Source organism: Gopherus evgoodei, chromosome 3 (assembly GCF_007399415.2).
Source record: "Gopherus evgoodei ecotype Sinaloan lineage chromosome 3, rGopEvg1_v1.p, whole genome shotgun sequence".
In the NCBI taxonomy this organism is placed as follows: domain Eukaryota; kingdom Metazoa; phylum Chordata; order Testudines; family Testudinidae; genus Gopherus; species Gopherus evgoodei.
The window spans coordinates 161,367,539-161,390,087 of NC_044324.1; the positions used below are offsets into that span (position 1 = coordinate 161,367,539).

General features: G+C 47.6%; 1 protein-coding gene across 1 annotated transcript in view; it reads right to left on the reverse strand.

The window, feature by feature from the left end:
• Nucleotides 1-22,549, reverse strand: part of MDGA1 (MAM domain containing glycosylphosphatidylinositol anchor 1) — a 197,477-nt gene that overhangs the window by 52,698 nt on the left and 122,230 nt on the right. Inside the window, exons 9-10 of the mRNA XM_030554282.1 lie at nt 14,292-14,561; nt 9,419-9,570 (exon numbers count right to left, since the gene is read on the reverse strand). Of these exons, the coding sequence (XP_030410142.1) occupies nt 9,419-9,570; nt 14,292-14,561 (422 nt within the window). The remainder of the gene's footprint in view (nt 1-9,418; nt 9,571-14,291; nt 14,562-22,549) is intronic.

Below are 22,549 nucleotides of genomic sequence, written 5' to 3' on the forward strand. Positions count from 1 at the left end.
AGAAAGGAAGCCCCAAGCAGCATCCCAACCTTCCAATAGGGACTCTCAGAAAGACTCAGTAACTAGCACGTACTCCTTAAGGGCACCAAAGGGAGGGGGGATAAGAGACAGGCACAAAAGGCTCTTTTGCTTTTCTCTTTGATGCCTGGCTTGCATTTCTCTTCCTGTGCTCAGCTCTGTACAATAGTGGCTGACTATGTGAACAGCCAGCTGGACAGGAACAGGCAAGGTGGAGTGAACTCAATATCTCACACCTGTAAGGCTGGCATAGGAATACAGCGCAGGTGCTTTTCTCTCCCCTCCTTTCCTGAATTAGCACTGAACCAAAGCCTCAGCAGGGAAAGAACATAAGAACGGCCATAGGGGGGCAGACCAAAGGTCCATCTAGCCCAGTATCCCATCTTCCAATAGTCACCAGTGCCAGGTGTTTCAGGGGGGATGAACAGAACAGGCAATCGAGTGATCCATCCAGTCATCCACTTCCAGCTTCGGGCACTTGGAGGTGCTATGCTGTTGGAGTTAGACAGGTAGACAAGGCCCTGCAGTTAGCAGTCACTGGAGATCATATGGCCCTTTTATAAAAGTTGAAGTATTAGTTCTACTGTTCTAGTGGAGCTAACGATTGAAAAAATTGTCCCTAATTATTTGTTTGTATTAGAAAGTTAACCCGCTTTCTGCGTTCTCTCTCGGACCACCAAGCACTTCAGTTTTACTCTAGCACAAATACTCATGAAAAGTGAATTTTAAGATCAATTTTTCATTGAAAAGTAAATTCTGAATTGCTGGTTGGATTGTAACACTCACAAGTTACTCACTAGTCTGTGTCGATTAGTTATGGAAATCAGCTAGTCAGAGAACAGAAACACCACGGAACTGATATCTCTAACCTGCACAGTTGAAATTGCCAGTGTTCCTAACTAAGCACTTGCAAATGAGCTGCAGACCAAGGATTACTGGCTGCGAACCTTCCTGAATCACAGCCAATAACGCATAAATCTGACCGTTTAATGATTGTTCATGAGCAATTTGTGAATAACACAAGTCAAAATTAATCAAATTATTTGTTGTGAATCATTTGCTGAACTCCTCCTGGGTGCGCTAAAACAGAGTCTCACTAGCAGAGCTGACAGATGTCAGGATGGTCTAATGTGGGATTTACCTTCCTCTGGTTCATCCAATAGGAACCAGGCTGAACTGCTATCAGCTTGGAGACACTGCTGGCATACAGGATTCTGCAGGAATCACTCTGAGCCTCTCCCTGGCAGAGCCAGTTGGAACCATACTGCATGATCTAGCAAACACTCTCCTGCCCGCATCGCGTGGCTGCAGTAAGCCAGCTCCAGGTGGGAGGAGTCACCTCCCCTGGCCCCACTGTGCTGGTCCCAAATGGAAGCAATCCTTTGTGGGTTTAGTTAGAACGGAAATTGGTCTGCATAGCATATATATTTTTGAAACTAAAAGGGAGCTCCCTCCTCTCCCCGCCCCAAAATATCCAACTAGTTTGGAGTCTTTCCAACTCTTCAGACCCAGCAGAGAAGCTCGCATGCTAGCGGCTGCCCTCACAAACACATCCCACTGACAAACATCCAGAGTGGAAAGCAGAGACTAAACACTTGTCAGCAGAAGTGACTGCAGCTGCGTGCCCAATACTGAGGAGTGGTGGGAGCAGATGGAGCATGATCCTGCCTCCTCTGTTCCCAGATATTAATGGGGATGCTGCTGCTTTTCCCGGGGTCTGACACACAAATCTTATTATGCTTCAGGAGGAATCTTGTCCATCATGCGCTATTGATCGCTGCCTACAGTTCCCCTTTCACCTAGCAAAGCTGTCACTCAATTTTACTGAACATCCCAAGCCGCTCTTCCTCTCACTGACCTTAAAGACACAGTCACCTGCTTCCTGCTTTTTCTGCCTCATGGCCGCGTGAACCAAAAACTTCAAACCACACCTACCTGCTGTTTACACTACTCCAATGGCCTCTGCCTCATTAAGGGCTCTGTCTTGCACACCCTTACTTATGCCAATAGTCTAGTGTCACTGGCTGAGTAAAAAGGAAACAAATTGCATCAATGGTGGAAAGTAAATTAGATCTGAGAGCCTTCTCCAGGTGTTACTCATCTGACATGTTACTCACTCCAGAGAAGGACATTTTTGTAGCCAATTCAATTTTTACTTTGCACATGAAGTGCTGCTATAATAGGACACCATCAGACACCAGCCTGGTGGCTAGGGAAGGCAAAAAGGAGGTTGATTAAAAAAAAACCTTTCCAGAGTCATAAGGCATCCCAACCTGGGAGAGTCATCCTAAATATGAGACATCTTTATGCAACTCAATCTGGTGCCTGCACTTGGCACTTTGTGGCCAGGTATCTGCACTATGGGCAAGGGAGGTACTGGCAAGCTGATGAAACTGACTCTCTCAATGTCACTTGTTGGAGCTGCTCCACTTTGTATGAATGAATATTCATTGTACACGAGAGAAGTCTAACTCTATAATCTGGTGGTTAGGGCACTCCGCTGGGGTGTCTGAGGAGACCCAGGTTAACATCCTTGCTCGGCCCAATTCAGAGCAGGAGTTTGTATCTGGGTCTTCCACATCCCAGGTGAGCATTGGTTATTCTGGGGCTAGTCTGGGTCTCTCTCTCTGGTTTTGACCAGTAAATCTACCCTGGATCTAAAATAACTAGATAAAAATTCAGCCAAAACTTAAATTTAAAAGTTTTGATGGAAAATTATTTCATTGAATTTTTTTTATCAGCTCTAGAAACGACCTTCTCATCCCACAAAGCAATGAATTTATGCCCTGAGCTGCGATTACCTTATTTTAGTCCATAACTACAATTACTGGTCACAAAGGGTACGTCTGCATGGCAGCGACAGGTGTGATTGCTGTACGTCTAGACCAAGGGTAGGCAGTCTACGGCACGGGTCACGCGAACTGATTTTCAGTGGCACTCACACTGCCTGGGTCCTGGCCACCGGTCTAGGGGGCTCTGCATTTTAATTTAATTTTAAATGAAGCTTCTTAAACATTTTAAAAACCTTATTTACTTTACACACAACAATAGTTTAGTTATATATTATAGACTTACAGAAAGAGACCTTCTAAAAATGTTAAAATGTATTATTGGCACGCGAAACCTTAAATTAGAGTGAATAAATTAAGACTTGGCACAGAACTTCTGAAAGGTTGCTGACCCCTGTTCTAGACATACCCAAGCTAGCTTTGATCTAGCTAGCTCGAACAGCAGCACTGAAGCCAAAGCAGCAGCACAGGCTGTATAAGCCTACCTGGGAGTGTACTCAAGTGGCTAGCTTGTGCTGCCACAGCTTCACTGCTAATTATGATTGGAGCTAGCCAGATCAAAGTTAGCTGGGGTGTGTTTACATGTGCTGTGATCATTGCTTTGACTGCAGTGTAGACATACCCAAAGCTATGCAGCCTCTTGGTGTGGGACTCAACCATTTCCAGAAGTAATTCTACAGGCAGACAACCTACCGTGGGCCATACCCATTCCATGTGCAACTCTAAGTCAGCTTAATTCATTCCTATGTGTAGAACAGTATTTCCTTTTACTTGTGTCACTGTAAATTTACCAGCCATTGGTAAATCCTCTGATCTCTTGTTCTAACATTCTAGGATACTGTTAGACAAAAGGACTGATCGGTTTTCACTAAATCCTACTTAAATTTAAGAACTTCAGCTCAGTTCCTCTGACTCTGCTCCCTTCCAGGATAGCTCCTGCAGGGTCTCCTAAGGTGAAAATCCTGTCAGACACCAGTGTGTGGGAGAGCAGACTCTGGCCCAATATGTGCACAGGCAATGAACCTCAGGATAATTATGTTATGGACACAGGCCTATCTTCACAGCCCCATGTGGTGTCGTTTCCTTGGTGATGATCATGGTGTTGCCTAGACAGCACGTAATCCCCATGAGCTGGCAAAACGTTAGTCTGTTTTTGTAAAGCGAGTTCAGACACCTGAGACTGTCTTAGGAGGAGTTTCAGTTTCTGTAGCCTCAAGGTAACCCTTCCTCCTCCCTCCCCTGCGAGACATCTCTGTACCATTTCTAGATCAGTTTAGCCTAAAGCAGCTACCATGTCTGGAGAAGGGGCTTGGTTCATCTCCCAGCATAGGGGGCCGAATGCTAGGAGAGGCACCCATCACATGTTTTCCTTCTTCACTCGTTCAGAACCCTTCCTAAAGCATGAGCTCTGACCCGAGCCCTGGTTTATTATTGCTTGTGAGTGCTGGGCTGGGTTGTTATTGTAGGGTTGTCTGTACCTGCTGGGACACACACATTAGCTGGTTAGTGCCGGGACATTTATGTTTGTTAGGGTTCGGTTGCTCATGAGCACAGGGTGGCGTACATGAGCTTGTCGCTCAGAAGTTGCTCCTGAATGGGGAAATACATACACTGGTGTGTTACTACAGGCTTGCTTATGTGCTGAGCTGAGAATGCTGGCTTTGAAAATGAAAGCAAACAGCACAGAGGGCTGGTGACACCTCGCTTTGGAGCGCCAATGCCACTGCTTCAGTCAGCCGGCAGGAGGAACTAGAGAGCACAGGTAAGGGATCCCCTCCAGCCCCTGTGCACTCTCCCCTGTGGGGCTTTTGGCTTTCTGCACTAACAAGACAGAGCAACATCTAGAGACACTGATCGAGTGAGGTTGGAGGAGGGTAAAAATATGTTAGAGGCAAGAAAGAAAGACACAATTTTATGGCAAATGGACCTAGCATAAAACACCTCCTGCTGAACTGCAATGGCCATCAGCAGAGTTAACCTTCCACTCTAATCTCCATCATTAAATCCCTGCTAACGCCCCTGTCCTGAGTATGGCCGAGCAGCTCTGTTATAGGTCACCTCCAATGTGGTGAGCCTGGCTCCCCACCGCCTTAGCCCTCATTAACACCCTCTGGCTGGCTGATGGGGTGAGCAGCAGCTGGCTCCCAAGCCCAGCTCAGTTTTGTAGGCAGCAGAGGATGTTTATCAAACAGGGAGAGGATGAAAGCACCAACAAAAAGAGAAAGAGTCTCTCTCTCTCTCCCCCCCTCCAATCACTCTGATATTGCACAGGACTGATCTCATTAAAGACACGCTGGGCTCCCTGGCAGGAATTAATTGGAGATGGCCACCTGGTTAGCTAATTTAGCGAGTGGGTCCAGGAGGGGAGCGCTCTTTGCAATTAATGGGGAAGTGAGAAGCCTGCACTGCAGATGGTTGGCTGGTGCAGGTTGCTGAGGGGGTCTGTTGAGGAACACTTCGCCAGGCAAATCCGAGTCTGTTCCAATCAGAGGAATGGCAGGAATGTGTTAAACTGGCCCGGTTTTGGTTGGAGGCCACACATCAGAATTTAAGGAGGAAACGTTAGCCTCAGGTTCCCCTGATGGGCAGCGTGAAGATTAAACGTTCCTTCTGCACCAGTACCTTCTCCTGCCTCTTTCTTCCTCAGCCTCGGGTCACAGATGGGTTCCGTCTCATTGAGCGCACAGTAATTCTGCCACTGTCCCCTGTAACCACCAACTCAGCTCAGATCCTTCCTCCAGGATGCAACCTGCACACAATATTAAAAGGCTTTTCATTTCCCTTTAATATTAGAGCAGAGCTCTGGGAGGGCATAAACCACATACAAAGAAACAAGCAACTGAAAGTATATTTTATTTTTTAAGCCAGGGTTTGGTTTGAGTGGGCTGCTCTGAATCCCCAAGCAATGCAGGAAGCTTTCAGAGCGTGCCTGCTGCCTTTCCATGCTATAGGAATATCTGTGCTTGGAAGAAAAATAACCCTAGGCCTTACAATCTGCCCACAGTCAAACCACCTGAGGCTGCAAAAACTCACTAGACTTCATAAGCAGGATTGACCCTGGTTAGCAAGAAATGAAAAAAGAAGGGCTTTGCAGAGTCTTTGGTGCAGAACAAGCTTCCCTCCAAAGCACTAACGAAGCCAGTGCTGCTGCACAGTGCAGTTGGGTGGCCTGCTGCTGGAGGTGTGGTCCTTCAGGTGAGAGATAAAACTAAGGCTTTTCAAGAGGCTTGAACTGCTACTGCTGGTGCTGTCCCTGGGGGTAGCTCCAAGCTATCAGGCTATTTTTTAAGTTTAGGTTAATTTGTATCCAAATGGAACCGGTTTGTCTGTCATTCATAATCATCATCAGCAGTGCCCTGAATAATCAAATCCCATCTGAAAATGCACAGGCCTCCCCTGTTGGGAGTCTCTGTGCAGGAAACGCCAGCATCTCTGAAGTACTCGATTTTCTTAGATCCGTCACCCTGGAAGGCGCAGCCCCATCTAACCCTACTGTCTGTCCAGAGCTGCTGAACAGGAAGAGACAGAAGGTTAGGCGCCACTTTGCCCGTCAAACAATAAGCAATGCTTCTACTCCCACCCAACACAGTTTTCAACAGTTGCAGTAGGCAATTTCAATTCAAGGGTTCCCTGGGGTCCTGCAGAGCATGCAGCTGTTTAGGGATCTTTGCATTATATATACACACCAAGAGCCCTTAAACCAAACTGAGGAGACTGAAATGAGATCCAGCAAAATCATTACATTTACTCCTCCTGCACCTCCTGTAATTCCACTCAGTAAGAGTTAGTCATCACCTGGCTGCCCCTCACCCGTCAGCACCCAAGAATCCCCTCTGTTGGCTCAGATGTGTTCAGGGGGTGTCATGGTGCTGAGGGATGAATTCTGACAGGCCAGTGAACCTGAGCAGCTCCAAGGATGCTGAGGAATTGATGAATTCCAGCTGACTGGTAAATTAGGATCTCTCTAAACACTGGGAATGGCTGACTGATGAGCACCTTTTTCTTAGACCTGAAGAAGAGCTCTGTGAAGCTCAAAAGTGTGTCTCTTTCACCAACAGAAGTGGGTCCAATAAAAGATATTACTTCACCCACCTTGTCTCTCACGTCCTGGGACTGACACTGCACATGACTGATCAGAAGGCATATTTACTCTGAGCAGAATGTTCCATCACAATGGGGGAGGAGGGAAATCCTTACTCTCAGACTTCCCATAATAGAACTTTCATTCCACCATAGCTAGCACCTTGAAGATAGGAAGTATCCATGGAGAAGAGTTCACAGACAAACACACTCTTATTATTTATCCAGACAAATTTTCTTCCCTTAAGGGCTCTTCACATGAAAGCACTTTTTTTTCCAGCTAAGCTTTTCAGCACCTTTTTTGCTTTTCACAGTTGTATTCACCAGCAATCTCGTGTTCTCCACTAGGCAAGGAACCCAGGAGATTAAACAACAAGGCAAAGGGTTGTTCATGTATCCTGCCATGCCCCCTTGGGGAAAATAGCATAAAAGGTAAGGAGTCGAAGATGGCACTCCCTACTTACAGGCCCAAGTGGCAGGGAGAAGCGTGGTGTTGAACTGACATAAGAACTGGAAGATGGGCAGGGCTTCAGAGGACAGACCGGAAGCTCTGTTTTGGCCACGTTTAGTGTTAGCTGATGACGAGAAATCTGGGGAAAATGCCAGAGACAGGCTGAGATGCATGGACTGGATGCAGAGAGACAAGTCAGGAGTGCAGAGAGAGATCTGAGAGTCACCAGCATTAAAATAAACATTGAGAGCACAAGAGAGGATGAGATCACCCAGAAAGAGGGTGGAAAGCGAGGGGAGGAATGCAAAGGTGAACCCCACTATGGAAAGTGGAGGAGGAACACACCCACTGAGCCAGAACACTGATCAACACTGTAGGAGGAGAACCAGACCAGCTCAGTATCGTGGAAACGTATTGCCTTCTACTCTCTGTCAGCATGTGTCCAAGCACTGTCTTGAGTGGGGAATGAACTGTCTATTTTTTCCCCTTTTCCCCCATACTTATTCAGTGCCAAACCTCCTCCTCTATGCACCTCCCCCCATGGGAGCTTTAGCATGTCATAGGAGAATGGCCAGGTATGAGATTAATATACCTTACTATGGCCCCACTTGACATCATACTCTATTGATGCAGCATTCAGCAAGTAATAAATTTATGCAAACATGTTTAGATTGAAAATGCAGGAAAATCTTCATTATAAGAATGTAATGATGCCAGTGAAGAGAAACAGATAATGCCAACAGTGATATATTGCGAAATGCAGACAAAGACAATAGGACTAATTCTCCTTTCCACAAAGGCCTTTCTACCACTCCGGTAGCGTAAATGTCATTTCCTTCCTCTTCAAGGCTCATTTACAAAGGTGTAAGGGGGCCTCCGTGTAAATGAGAATCAGATCTGAGACTACATGTACTCCCCTTATAGATGGAGAGGAACGTGGTTGAGGATGAAAAAGAATGAAAATCCTAAATTATTTCAGAGAGTTGCAAAGGCAGAAATGGCAATTCTGGTTACAGTGAATCCCATTTTACAGTGAAGTTGTTCAGTGATAAAGTGACTTCATTATAAAAAGCTCCCCTGTGTCCTATATTGTGGTGATTATTTGTTAAGCATTGACAATGTGCTCTGCGCTGTACGAGAAACAAATATAAGAAGTCCCTCCCCTGGAGAGCTCACAATCAAACACAGACATAAAGATGAGACACACTATGTGACCCAAAGGAGGGAGGCACTTGGATTCTTTTTTAATTATTTTGATTTGCATATACAGTAAATAATCTTTTGCTCCCAAACATCACACAAACACATTAACTACCAGACCCCAAGAAGCACCAATCTTAAAAACCTGGAGAAATTTGGGCATTTTGCCCCAAATGAGGGGGCAAAACCTGGGTGGAAGCATCCTGTGATACTTGGTTAGGTTACCACACTCTTAAAAGTCAGACTGTGATTCTCTCTAGCCAGTGCCCTCTCCTATTTTCCCTTGATCCTCTCTGGCCCTCCACAATTCCCCTCCAGCCTGTACAGAACTAGAAACCGAAACCCCTGCTCCTGCAGAGTTTATATAATTCCAATTACTTCATGACTGTGACGGTATGAAAGACCTTCCGTAACACAAACAATGACTTTTCCCTGCAGTTCCAGCCCAGAGAGCTTGCCACTTTATTCCCTTTATTTTAATGAGTGAAGAGGCTGAAATTCCACTTGCCTGAGTCTCCAACCTAACCTACACTCCTTTACTAGTGACTTGGCAGGGGGGGGGACAGGGGGAGGAAGAAGGGCATTCATATTAAAACCCCATTCAGAAGATGGAGAATGAAAAGTCTAAGGAGTGAGGCCTTTTAGCACCTCAATCCTCCCCTACAACAGACTGGAACATAAACACTGACCTGCACAATTGGCTTTCCTCTTCAATTCCTTGGGGGGAAAGAGTGGCCAGACCCTCAGTTTCTGGCTACTCTGCTAAGAGCAGCTCCCAATCTGTGGGTAGTATCTGAGGTAAGCTCCTCCCAGCTCTCATTGAAAGCTGGTCTTCCCAAGTATGGGTAGGGTGCTGGAGATGAGCGATTAGGGATCTTACCTGCCGGACATCCAGCCGGTACTTGAGAATGGGATCCACTGCGTCGGGTTCCTTCTGTGTCCACTGCAAGACATAAGAGTAGTTCTTGGATTGCTTCTGGCTGAGGGTGGGGTTGGGAGTGTCGTAGTAAAACTCTGGGTTGTAAGCTTTGGCTGGGAAAGAAAAAGAAAGAAGAGAAAGGGGATGGGTGGGAACTTAAGTTACAGAGTGAGAGGGTGAGGGTGGTGAGACTTCACTGCCCACCTCATCAGCGCAACTGCAGCTGAGGCGGTCCTCTGTGCACAGGGGCATAGGCTGGCATCATGCTAAACACCTCATTTACATTTTAAAGGCCATTCAAACCATACGTTTCTATGCTCCCATTTCCACTGGCTAAGCTACTGGGGGAAGGTAACAACCTAATGACCCCCAGCACACCATAACAATGCACCAGTGAAGGCGACAATGGTTTAGTTCTGTCGTTGAACTAACTCTGATCTCCCTTCTGTTTTCAGTTTCGAGTGAGGCAACTTTAAAGTGGTATGTTTGTTACTCCTGTTTCATCAGCTGCTTCATAGAGCCTCCTGCTAACAATCCCTGGGAAAAGATCTTTTGGCCAATAGACCATATTTGTATTTTAAGGGGGAAAAGATCTGGTTTCTGAGCCAATGTCTCCTCCTAGAAATGAAGAGCTGCACCAGAAGAGAGAGACAGAAGAAAATATGCTCTAGAAAGAAGCTAGATGGGTGGTAACAGAAGGATTTTCCATGGGGCAGCAGCAGCCCTTTTTCTGCCTCTGCCTCCACAGATGAGATCAAAGTGAGCTGGCTTTGCGGCAGGAACTGGGTTGGGTAAAATAAGACCCAACCCAAAATCTTCCTCAAGAGTGCCCCTGAGTCTCTTTGAAAACACATCCCCTTTCCTCTGTGCTTCTAGGCTTCTGGTGACAAACACCAAAATACCACACCGAAAGCTGCTTTCAGCTGCTCTCCAGCCTTGCGGAGTTTGAATAGGATTCAGGGAAGTGTCCAAATTCCAAGGGCTTAATTGAATGGAATCCTGTGCCTTCTGAGGTTCAGCCAGCACTTGTGAGAGCTGCCCATCCTTGGACACCAATCAAGGCACCAGGGCCAGAATCTGATTTGGGACACAGATTCCAAGGCAAGAAAGGATCATTGTGATTATCTAGTCTAACCTCCTATAAAGCGCAGGCCATAGAACTTCCCCAAAATCATTCATAGAGCATATCTGTTAGAAAAATATCCAATCTTAATTTATAAAAAAATGTCAATAATGGAGACTCCACCAGAACCCTTGGCAAATTGTTCCAGTGGTTACAAATGTACACCTTATTTCCAGTCTGAGTTTGTCTAGCTTCAACTTCCAGCCATTAGATCATTTTACACTTTTCTCTGTTAGACCGAAGAGCCCATTGTTAAACATCTGTTCCGCATGTAGGTATTCATAAACCCTAACCTTCTCTTTGCTAAGTTAAATAGATAGAGCTCCTTGAGTCTATCACTAAGAGGCACGTTTTTGAATCCTTTAAATCATTCTCATGGCTCTTCTTTGAAGCCACTCCAATTTATCAACTTCCTTTTTGAATTGTGGGCACCAGAACTGAACACAGTATTCCAGTAGTGGTTGCATCTGTGCCAAATAGAGAGTTAAAATAACCACTCTTCTCCTATTCGAGATCCCACTGTTTGTGTATCCCAAGATTGCATTTATTCTTTTGGCCACAGTGTTGCACCAGGAGCTTGCATTCAGTTGATTATTCACCACAACCCCCAAATCAATTTAGGGTCATTGCTTCCCAGGACAGATTACCCCATCCTCTAAGGACGCCCTACATTCTTTGCTCCTAGATGTAGACATTTACAGTTAGCCACATTAAAACACACATTGTTCGCTTGCACCCAGGTTACCATGCTATCCAGAAGACTCTGAATCAGTGACCTGTCCTCTTCATTATTTACCAGTCCCTCATTTTGTGTGTCATCTGCAAACTTTTTCAATGATGATTTTACATTTTCTTCCAGGTCATTGATAAACATGTTAATAGAGTCGCTGCACCTGGCTTAATGGAGTAGCTTCAGATTTACACTGTTGTGACTGAGCTCAAAATCTGTCCCCAAGAGTGAAAAGGGGCAAGGCAAGAGATGGGCTTGAATCAGAACTCTCCCTGGACTTTGGGGGAGTCCAGATGCAGATGTGAATTTCCCAGACTGGGGCCATCTCTAAATAGCATGGATTGCTGGAGTGCAGAGCATAAATAGCATCACCCCCAACCACTCCCATTGGCAGAACACACTCCTGTCACTTTCCACTTGAAGCATAGGCCCTCTCATTCTGTGGAGGTGTAATCAGGCTTAGAAGGATTCAGGATTTGGATCTGGGGGAGGGATAGCTCAGTGGCTTGAGCATTGGCCTACTAAACCCAGGGTTGTAAATTCAATCCTTGAGGGGGTCACTTAGGGATCTGGAGCAAAAATCAGTACTTGGTCCTGCTAGTGAAGGCAGGGGGCTGGACTTGATGACCTTTCAAGGTCCTTTCCAGTTCTATGAGATAGGTATATCTCCATATATTAGGGTTTGTTTTCTGTGAACTCTGAGGGAGAATATGAATGTTAATGTCCAAGTCTTTTTTTCTTATTATTTTTATCGACAAATTTTTGCACAAGCAAGAAGTTCAGAACCACCTCCAAGATTAATTACTGCTTATTCAAGTTGTATTGACTGTAGAAGTCGTTTCATAATGGATTCCGAAATGATGGTAATTACCATCTTGCATAACATTAATTCCTTATTAATTGACTCTGAGATGGAAGTGGCAGCAAGGGCGGGGGGAAGAAGCCCTTTAATAATGACTATGGCATATCGGATACTTTTAAAACTTCACTTTTGGAAAGTTGAACTGTTGCTGGACTTTTTTCCAACTGTTTTGGGGTGAAAGGAGAACCAGACTGTTACACATTCAAATCATATTATTGGACCTTATATGTAGGTGAAGCTGGAGAGTGGATTAGCACTGACCAGACCTTAGGAGTATGATGGCAGTGCTGCTAGTAAGGTGTGTGTGGAATCGGTGCGAGACAGCCTACAAGTCACCTTGTGCCTGTAAAACTTTGTAACAAATTAATTTCTTATCTGTTGAAGAAGCTAACACCCCCATACACCCATCCATTTTAGGTACTTACATGGCCCCCATATCTGAGCACCTCACAATCTTTAAATGAATCACAACACCTTGTAAAGTAGAACAGTACTATTATCCTCATTTTACAGATGGGGAACTGAAGCACAGAGGGGCTAAGTGATTTGCCCAAGGTCACGCTAGAAGTCTGTGGCAGAGCAGAGAATAGCCTCCCCCCCCCAAGTGGCCCAAGTCCCAGACTCATGCCCTAATCGCTGGGCTATCCTTCCTCTCAGATATATGTGCTAAGAAAGAATTCAAAAGTTTCATGTGGCTATATGAGTGCCGAGGTTTTCCCTTGACCTGTAGATGTTTGGTCATAAGAATGGGCAGAAGAGCATGGAATCCAAAAGCTAGCACTGGAAAGTTATGCCCTGGCTCTTGAGAAAGGCTGGAGCAGAAGGAACACGCTGGCTGCTAAGGGGATCCTGTCTCATGGGACTGAGCACCACACACTGAATGGCATTAATCCATGAATTACCAGCTCCAGGAAGGAATCCATGTGCTGGAAGCATTTCCAAGTCCACTAGGAATGAGTAAGCTTGCTAGAGTCAGAGCTCGGTTTGACAGAGCACAATGGATTTCATTTCGCAGTGATGGCATAAGTGCTGGCTGCTGGTTAGTGAGGAAAGTGGCATAAGTTACAGAAAGAAACCTAATGCCACACAAATGCACAGAGGTCTGAAGGGATAGGGGAGGAGTCACTGTAGTTGGTCAAAATAGGATGTTCCTGGAGTGTATCAAGGGAAAAGACTAAGGCCAGCATGGTACCAGGGCTTGAGAAATGACTAAGTGGAAGGTGTGAAATGAAATAGATCCCACCAACCTTCCAACCACTCCCTGCCACCACACACACCCCCACACCGAGGGAGTAAGGGCTTGTCTGTATAAATACTTAATCTGCCGCCAGATGGGGTATAATCTACCTCTGTAGAAATTGGGGCCCAAGTCAAACCTCAGGTCAAGGGAAAAATTGCTTTAACGATCAGCAGAAGTGGCTAGGTCAGACATTTGTTTTGAGCTCAAGCACCGCTGCCCTTTTTGCTGCTCATGGAGTTGGAAAGGATTTCACTCACTGTACATGCTGGATTTGCACAAATCCCAGCAGCAAATCCACTGGGCAACAGCATCAGACCCTGCTTAGTTTTTATCCAAGCAGATGTTGCTGCACAAAGATTTGGGGAAACCAGGAGGATACGCACTAAAAGAAGGATTTTGTTTTAAAAGAAGGGACTGGAGGTCTTCCAGGGCTGGTGATGGGATGCTGAGTCTTACACGCCTGCTTGGTCAACATTCAGGCTGTCTGTAGCTGTGAGAGTGGATACCAATAGACAGCTGTACAGTGGCCTATGTGAAATGAGTTTAGTGTGTGTCACTCTTGTTCCTTTAGAGCAAGTGTTCACATTACAAAAATGCACCAAACCAATTGGCACTAACTAGCCCCCATCTAGGCAGTGGCAGCAGTGGCACCAAGGCCTGTATGAGCCGTGGATGCCGAGCTCCCTACTCAGCCCTAGGGGGAGTCCTCCTGGAACACAACTGAAGCACCCTGGTAGGGAGAGGGCATGGCAGCAGCTTGTTTATACTATACCCGCTCTACGGAGAGAGGGTGTCTGTCTCCAGGGCTTGCCAGCCCAAACTCATTGTAAGCAAGTCAATTAAAAACATAATAAGGAGGAGGCAATTTGTGAGACTTACCAGACACGTGGAAGAGGCAGGTGGAGACCCCCACATCGTTGGAGATGCTGCACTCGTAGCTACCACTGGTCTCCCGGTTCACGCTGTCCAGCATCAGCTCTGAGTAGTCCTGCTGCTCTGTGGGGAGCAGTGTCAAGAGGTTCCCATTGAAGCGCCAGACGGCTGTGGCTACCTTCATGGGGCTCCCCTTCAGCATGGTGCACCGCAGGGTGACGCTGCGGCCCATGCCCTGGCGGACGTCCTGAGAAGTTGGTTCCACCACTGGAGGGACTGGAAATCATAATGACAAGAACAGGAAGAAAACCCGTTACTGGAGCAGCAATCTGTCTCCAGGGTTAGACCCTCACTGGCTGCCACATCATCTCCCGGTACTCACGCCCCTGCTACTTTTGACTGCGTATTGCTCCCCCTTGCCAGGGTGTGTCCAATCAACAGCTACATCAGCCATTTCCCAGCTACTTGTGGCTGGGCTGCAGCAGGCTGCAGTCACCCTCATCTCCCATGGAGAGCACAGGTCCCAGAATACAATACTTCATCTACCTCCCCACTGCCAAGGTGGGACATTGTATGCAGAGTCCTGGATTATCACCAGGCAGCACCTTTGTATTAAATGTACAGCCCACATTGTCAAGCTCCACAGCCGGCATTTGCCCCGCAAGCCCTAAATCAGAACAAGAGCAGTAGTAATTCCTCCAAGCCAGTGTGATCTGCACCATAAAGCACAGCGAAGTAGCTCCCAAACACTGAGGCCACATCCACACTACAGAGTAAAATCGAAATTAATAAAATCGATTTTATAAAATCGATTTTACGCGTCCACATTAGGGCACATTACTTCGGTGGTGTGCGTCCATGGTCCCAGGCTACCATCGATTTCCAGAGCGGTGCACTCTGGGTAGCTCAGTAAAAGAATGGGACCAATAACTTCGATTTCCGTCCACACTAACCCTAAATCGATATAGTAAAATCGATTTTAGGGTTACTCCTTTCGTTTAGCTGGAGTACAGAAATCGATTTTAAGACCCCTTAAAATCGATTTTAAGTGCCTTGTAGTGTGGACGGGTACAGCGTTAAATCGATTTAATGCTGTAGTGTGGACCTGGCCTGACATTGGTTTTCTCCTGTGCAACTTAGTGTAGAGGAGGGTTAAAAATGTATCAGCTATATAAAATCCTGGTCCCTTGTTAGGATAAAACCTGTCCACCCTCACAGAACACAGACCCCTTGGGAGAGCCATGGGGCATTAGAGGGCTATAATGGAGGCAAGAAGCCAGAGATATACATGGCAGCGCTGTCTAATGGTTAGATCAGTGGACTGGATGTCAGGACTTCAGATTCTGTTTTCATGTTTACCATTGACTGACTGACCTTGGAAGGCAAATCACTTCCCCTCTCGATGTTTCAGTCTCCTTATCAGTCACAAGGGGCTAACAACATTTATTTGCTTTTCTGGGGGTAAGGCGGCTTTGCAAATCCATTAGTGTCTGTAACACTCTGAGACCTCCGGAATGCATGAGTGAAGCATGTAGATGGGACCCAGCATGGGGGTAGTGTGGATCACCACTGCGGGGGCTGTACCTATTTTATGTATTAACAGAGGACTTCAGTTGTCAGGGCTATCAGTCCAGCACCTTCCACCAGCACAAAAACTTTTGATTAAGAATAAGAAAAAGTGGAAAAAACCAAAAGCTCTCTTGCTAAAATGAGTGGGGCTGCCCCAGCATAAGTGAGGGCAGAATCTGGCTCTTGGACAGCCTGAGCTCCAAAAGAGAAAGCAGAGATGTCTTTATGTAGGTCTAGTACAATAAACTACTCTTCCTCCAGGAGCCTGGTAACATCTACAGTCTTGTGGGCAACATGCACCCTTACATGTCTAATGTGAAAAAATCTCCTCTGCCATGGTGGGCAAGAGCGTCTCCAGGTCTGGTACAACAGGACCTCCTCTGCCAGGTCGCCCTTGCTTGACAGTAACCATCTTATTTTCCAGGTACCTGGCCCAACTCTCAGCCATCTGGTCCTTCTCTGCAGTTAAAAGGATTAAAAACAGCTCTGGACTGAGTGTGTCTTGCCGTGTGTTGAGTGGCATGGTCAGCTCATTACAGATGGCTTGCTAGCGGTGTGTCTCAGCAGGCGCTCTGAGCACTGACTTGCCTTTGGCTCACACGTCTCCCACCTCACAGAGTTATAATGTGAGAAGTTGTTTGATTAGACCAAGTGTCATCTTCATCCCCAGCTGCTATCTCATTTCTTGGGTCACATCTGCTCCTTAGTTGAAGCCAGCAGGGCCTGGTGTTCTAATCGAGACTGGCTGGGGAAGTGAAAAAGAGAAGGCTTCAAAAGTAACGTGGCAGCGACAGACACACTCAGCCAAAGCAAACGAGCTAGCGGGGGGAGCCACCATTTCATAGCACTAAGCAGGCCATGGAGGTCCGTGAGATCTGCAGCAGCAGTGTAGGTCATTATGCTGGAGATGGGGGCCAGGAGCTAAACAAAAGGTCCCTTTTGCTGGCTCCAGGGACACCCTGCCTGAGCCCTAGGACAGAGGGACTGGATGAGGGCAGAAGAGGGACAAGAAGGGAGCAGGGGCAGGGCTGGTAGAACCCAGCTCTTTCCTCAGGGGCTACTGCAGCTCTGAATGTGCAGATGCTCTGGGGCTCTGCTACCATTCTGCAGCATGGAGGTGGGAATGAAGATTCCCTACTCAGACTGCACGGCAACCAGGATATGTGACCACCACTCTCTTGTGTGTGTGCTGGGGGAAAATAAACTGTCGCCTCTGATTGCCTTTCTCCCTGGATGGAGATGCCCTCCTCCGCAAACACAAGGCAGCACCTCACAAACTGTAATGCATGGGGCTGGAGGAGCTGTCCCGCTAGAAGTACCATAAAGCCAACGTCCTGGTTGTTTGTCCTGTGACATGCTTTAGGGAGTTAGGGAGCCAGCCCTGGTTTCCTAGACAAATTCCAACATGGGCAATTACATACAGGTTCCCCAAACTCCCTTCCATTTCCTCCCTAAAGCCCCTTGTGTAGTGCTGGTGTGCGCTGTAAAGCGCCAGCTATGTTCCACCCCAGGGGTGGCTGCATTCAGCCCTGGGTGAGCAATCTCTGCATACACAGGATTCCAGGATACTTCTGCATGAAACATGCTATGCAAATGTACAAGGACTATTGTTTTCCTCCGGTGCCAAATAAACCAGAGAACAGCAACATGGCAAGAAGTGTTATGAAAGGGGTGAAGAGGGCAGAGCATTACCCTGTCAGCCAGCGTTAAAGCAGCAATACTTCTCCAGCAGGCTTGTTCAGATGCTGCTGCTGTGAAAACACAGGCCAAGACAGCCTGCCTTAGCCTCAGAATTATTGTGCAACAGTCAAAAGCATAATCACTCACCTGCTTGTTAGGAACAAATAAAACCAACCCAATTAGGATGGCTTCACTCGGTCAACCCAGGGATCTGAAAGCCAAGAGAGAGCCCAGGGGGCATCCTCACAGCAGCCAGTCTGGGAGCTTTGCAGCAAATGGGGCCCATGGGGTAGCAGGGCTATTTTTTAGGAGAAATCCCAGGGCGCTCGTGGCGAAAAAGAGCAGGAGTCAGGGAAGTAGAGTGGAGAAATGTCAAGTGTCCGGGGTGGAGTTTTGGGCCCCAATCATGATCTGATTTTCTTTGTTTCCTGGAAGTTACTCGAACCACGCTTGTGCTGCCACACCAGAGGGCAGAGCAATGGTTGCTGGCCCAAAGCCAACCTTTAAGAACTCATTTTAAAGTCTTTTTATTTTAGCTTCAAAGAAGGGAGGAGGCTCATTCCACACAAAGGAGTCAAAGTTCCCACGTGAGAAATCCAGTCCACAGTCTCCCTGGCCTGTCACTGTGCAGCCTCCCAGGCTGTGCCAGATGGTGACGCCCAAAGTTCTCGGTGAAATGTGTTAATCTCGGGTCCACCTGCCCTGCAGGAACATCCACAAATGTCAAGGAAACTTTCTCCCAGCCCCAGGAAAGTCACGGGCTCCACAAGTCACAAGACAGCAACACAGCTAAATCCTGCCTCTGTGCACAAAGCCTGAGAAAACTGATTTTGATAATATGGAGGAGGTCTCTCTGTGTAACCCGGGGCAGGGCACAGATTAGCGGCACAGTCCCTGCGTGGCCCTCAACTCAAAGCTGCAAAGGTGGCAGTGGTATCGATGATTGGACACGGAGGAGTGAACAGTGCTGACTGCTCTCTTGACTGCTCCATGACTTGGAGACAGCCCGCCTCCCCTTCACATCCAACCTGCACCTGCAGCAGACAGTCAAGCAGTCACTGGAAGCTGGTACCTATCTCGGTGTGTGGCCAGTCATCCCATTCTCCACACCACGCAGCCCACTGGGAGCTGCCACAAGTGTTGTTCTCCATGGATTCACATCACTGTAGACTCTCCTGTCACCACTTCTCTGCATCCCATTGCCATGGTGAGTGCCCTGCCAAACAGCGCCCTCTTGGCATGGTGGGGATGTGGGGCGAGTCCATGGCTGGGTGGCCCCTTCCCATCTTTCCCTGGTTGGGGCCACAGATCCTTGGTACCAGGATCATTATTTATCCCATGCTGGATTTGTTGCTTTACAACAGGTGAAAAATGTGATGCAGAAAGCCAAAAGACACACCCAGGTCCCTGCCTGGAGCTCACAAGCCAAAGGCATGAATGTGATTTCTGGGTGACAGGTGGAATTTGTAAGAAAAATGGGCAGAGGACTCAGTTTGCATTAGCTGAGAAGCTCCTACCTGGAGCGTAGAGGAGGAAGGCACAAAGTGAGGGATGGCAGAAGAGAAGGGAGAGAAGCTTGGTCAGGACACAGAGAGAGAGGGGGCCTGAGCTGGAGATGCAGGTGAGAGGGATGCTGTAGTGAGCTGTAGAGGGGGAGGGAGGAGCTTGAGTTGCATGGGGAAGGTGATGGACAAGCCAGCACCCAGATGTAAGAAGGGTCAACTTAACTAGAGTTAGAAGAACCAACTCCAACAGCAGCACCAGCATGGGCCTGAGCCCTAAATTCAAACCCAGTCTCCTCCACAAGCAGCTGGAATCTGGTCTGTGCAGACTGAAAAAAGATGAACTCTAGCTTGCTTTTTCCAAAAATGTCCATGCTCCTCTGCATGGCCCAGTTCTGGTCGGGACCAAGCCCAGAACCACCTACATGTATTAAGCAACACAAAGTCAGAAGCAACTAATACTCTGCAGATCTCAAAGCACTTTACTAACACTAAGGAATTCTCAACCGGGCTGCCTCAGCGCTGGTATTCTCACTATTTTACAGATAGGGAAACTGAGGCACAGGGCAGGGAACTGACTTGCCTAAGGTCACACAGTCAGCAGCAGAGCTGAGAATAGAGCCCTGGAGTCCCACCACCTAGTTCTGTGCTTTAAACATCACACCAGGCTTCATCCCCTGTCACAGAATACCCATTTGGAGCCTCTTGGAATATGTCTACACTGCAATAAAACATCCACAGCTGGCCTGTTTCAGCCGACTCAGGCTCATGGAGCTATAAAACTGCAGTATAGATGTTTGGCCTCAGGCTGGAGCCTGGGCTCTGAGATCCTTCCCTTTCCAGATCCCAGAGCCCTGGCTACAGCCCAAACCTGAATGTCTATGCTGCTGTTTTACAGCCCCGCAGCCCGAGCCCCGTGAGTCTGAATGAGCTGAAAGGGGCCAGCTCTGGCTGTTTTATCGCCTTGTAGCCATATGTTTAGAAAATTCTTAGCTTTTATTCAAAACATACGAAAATAAATTCCAGCTGAGAGTGATAGAAATAACAAAGTCTTTTTAGATTAGAGAGCAATTTTATTCTCCGCAGCCCTCAGATTGCTCTGCTGCACAACTCTCCCTCCAAACTCTGACACAAACTTAAAATGCGAGCTGTAACCCTCTACCCCAGAAGCTTACAGCCGATAGGAACAGATTAACTCCGGCAGATTCCATTTTATACCATGGGCATGAGCTGGGATAATCCAGGAACTAAGAGGGTCAGTTAACACTGAAAAAGAACAAACCTAACTGTGAGTGGAATTACCATTAAACACACCATGCAGTGGCATGGGCCCCCCAATGACAGGGCCCCCCCCAAAATGCAGTAGCTGTCATAAACAGCTAGCTAAGGGTTAATGTCTCTTTCACCTGGAAAGGGGTAACAAACAACACCTGACCAGAGGACCAATCAGGAAACAAGACTTTTTCAAATCTGGGTGGAGGGAAGTTTTGGGTGTGAGTCCTTTGTTCGTAGTCTGTTCTCTTTCTTGGCTCTGAGAGTGACCACAGGAATCTCCAGGCTTTCTAATCTTCTGTTTCCAAGTTGTAAGTACAAGGATAGTAAAACAATAGGTTTATATTGGTTTTTTTTTTGTATTTACATGTGTGTAGTTGCTGGAGTGTACTCTTTTTGGATAAGGCTGTTTATTCATTTTTCTTTTAAGCAATTGACCCTGTATATTGTCACCTAGATACAGAGACCCTTTTATGCCCTTTTTCATTCTTTTTATATAAAGCTTTCTTTTTAAGACCTGTTTGAGTGTTTTTCATTGGTTAAGGCTAAGAAACGAAGGGAGGGGGGAAATCTCTTTGTGTTAGATTTACTAAGCCTGACTTTGCATACCCTCTGGGTGAGGGGGGAGAGAGGTTAGATCTTTCGGTACTTGTGTTTCAAGGTCTTGAAGCAGGGAGGGTGGAATCCCTTTGTTTAGATTCATGGAGCTTGAATCTGTATATCTCTCCAGGAACCCAGGGAGGGAACACCTGGAGGGGAAGAGGGAGAAGGGAAGTGGGTTATTTCCTTTTTTGGTGAGACTCAAGGAATCTGGGTCTTGGTGTCCCTGGGAAGGTTTTGGGGAGACCACAGTGAGCTAGGCACTGTATAATTCCTGGCTGGTGGCAGCGATACCAGGTCCAAGCTGGTAACTAAGCTTGGAGGTTTTCATGCTAACACCCATATTTTGGACGCTAAGGTCCAGATCTGGGAAGAAATGTTATGACAGTAGCACAGCAGGCTCAGGCAGGCAGGTTGCCTGCATGCCATGGCTGGTGGCCCCGCACCGTTCCCGGAAACGGATGGCTGCTGGAACATCTCTGTATGCCCCTGGTGGGGGGCAGGTGGCTCCACACGCTGTCCCCGCCCTGGCCAGTGCATGGAGGCCTACTGCTCCCTTCCCCCTATGGGGTGCGCAGAGATGTGCCAGGAGCAGGGCTAAGGCACATCTCTGTCCACTCTGCCTCCCTCCCTCCGCACTGCTCCTGGAAGTGGCTGGCATGTCCCTGCAGCCCCTGGGCTGGGGGTGTCTCCGTGCATTGCCCCCACCCCGAGCGCCAACTCTGGCAACTGCAGCCAATGGGAGCTGTGCCTGCGGGCAGCGACACGCAGAGAACCCCTGCCCCCTCTGCCTAAGAGGCGCTGCCAGAAGGGTGTGTGCACCGGTCACTTTGGGAGCCACACCATCCGAGGTAAGCACTGCCCCTTTGCCCCCCTCCTGCACCCCAACACCCTACCCCAGCCCAGAGCCTGCACCACTCACTCCTCCTCCCACACCCCGACCCCCTGCCCCAACTCAGAGCCCGCACCTTGCACCCAAACTCCCTCCCAGAACCCTCATCCCTCACCCCCTCCTGCACCCTAAGCTCCACCCCAATCAAGGTACCTCACTTTATTTTCATTTACTTCCTATTACTTATAATATAGGAGGAGGATGAAGAAAAAAAAAAGAATGAAAAACGGGGTGGGGGGAGAGATAAGAGAGAATGTCCTTTTTCTTGGCTGGGTCCTGAGGGGGGGCAGGAAAATGAAGCTATGCAGAGGGCCCCACTAACTCTAAATCTGCCACTGAACCTAACCCCCACACTCCTGTGAGAAAGGCTGCCCTTTCTGAGAAGGGATTGTTATTAACTGGGTTTTGTATTACACAAGCTATCCCAAGTGGCTGTAAAAATCTATGAATGGAACTTCTAATCATGGCAGGGAAACCAGCATGTGCCAGTCTCAGGGCCTTATTAGACACACCTGACCCCATCCATCTCTCTCCTAACTTGGGAGAGGGAGCCACCAACTGCCTGGCACTCATTACATGCACACACTGGCTGCCTCCTCATTCTTTCCGCTGAGGTTCAGCATTACCACCACCACCCCGTTAAAGGTTGCTGGGGCCTACCAGCTGGCTTGCCACACAGCATACCAAGCAGTGAAATCAAGCAGGAATCCCCTCTTCTATCAGTAGCACCAGATCACAGGAAGGCAGAG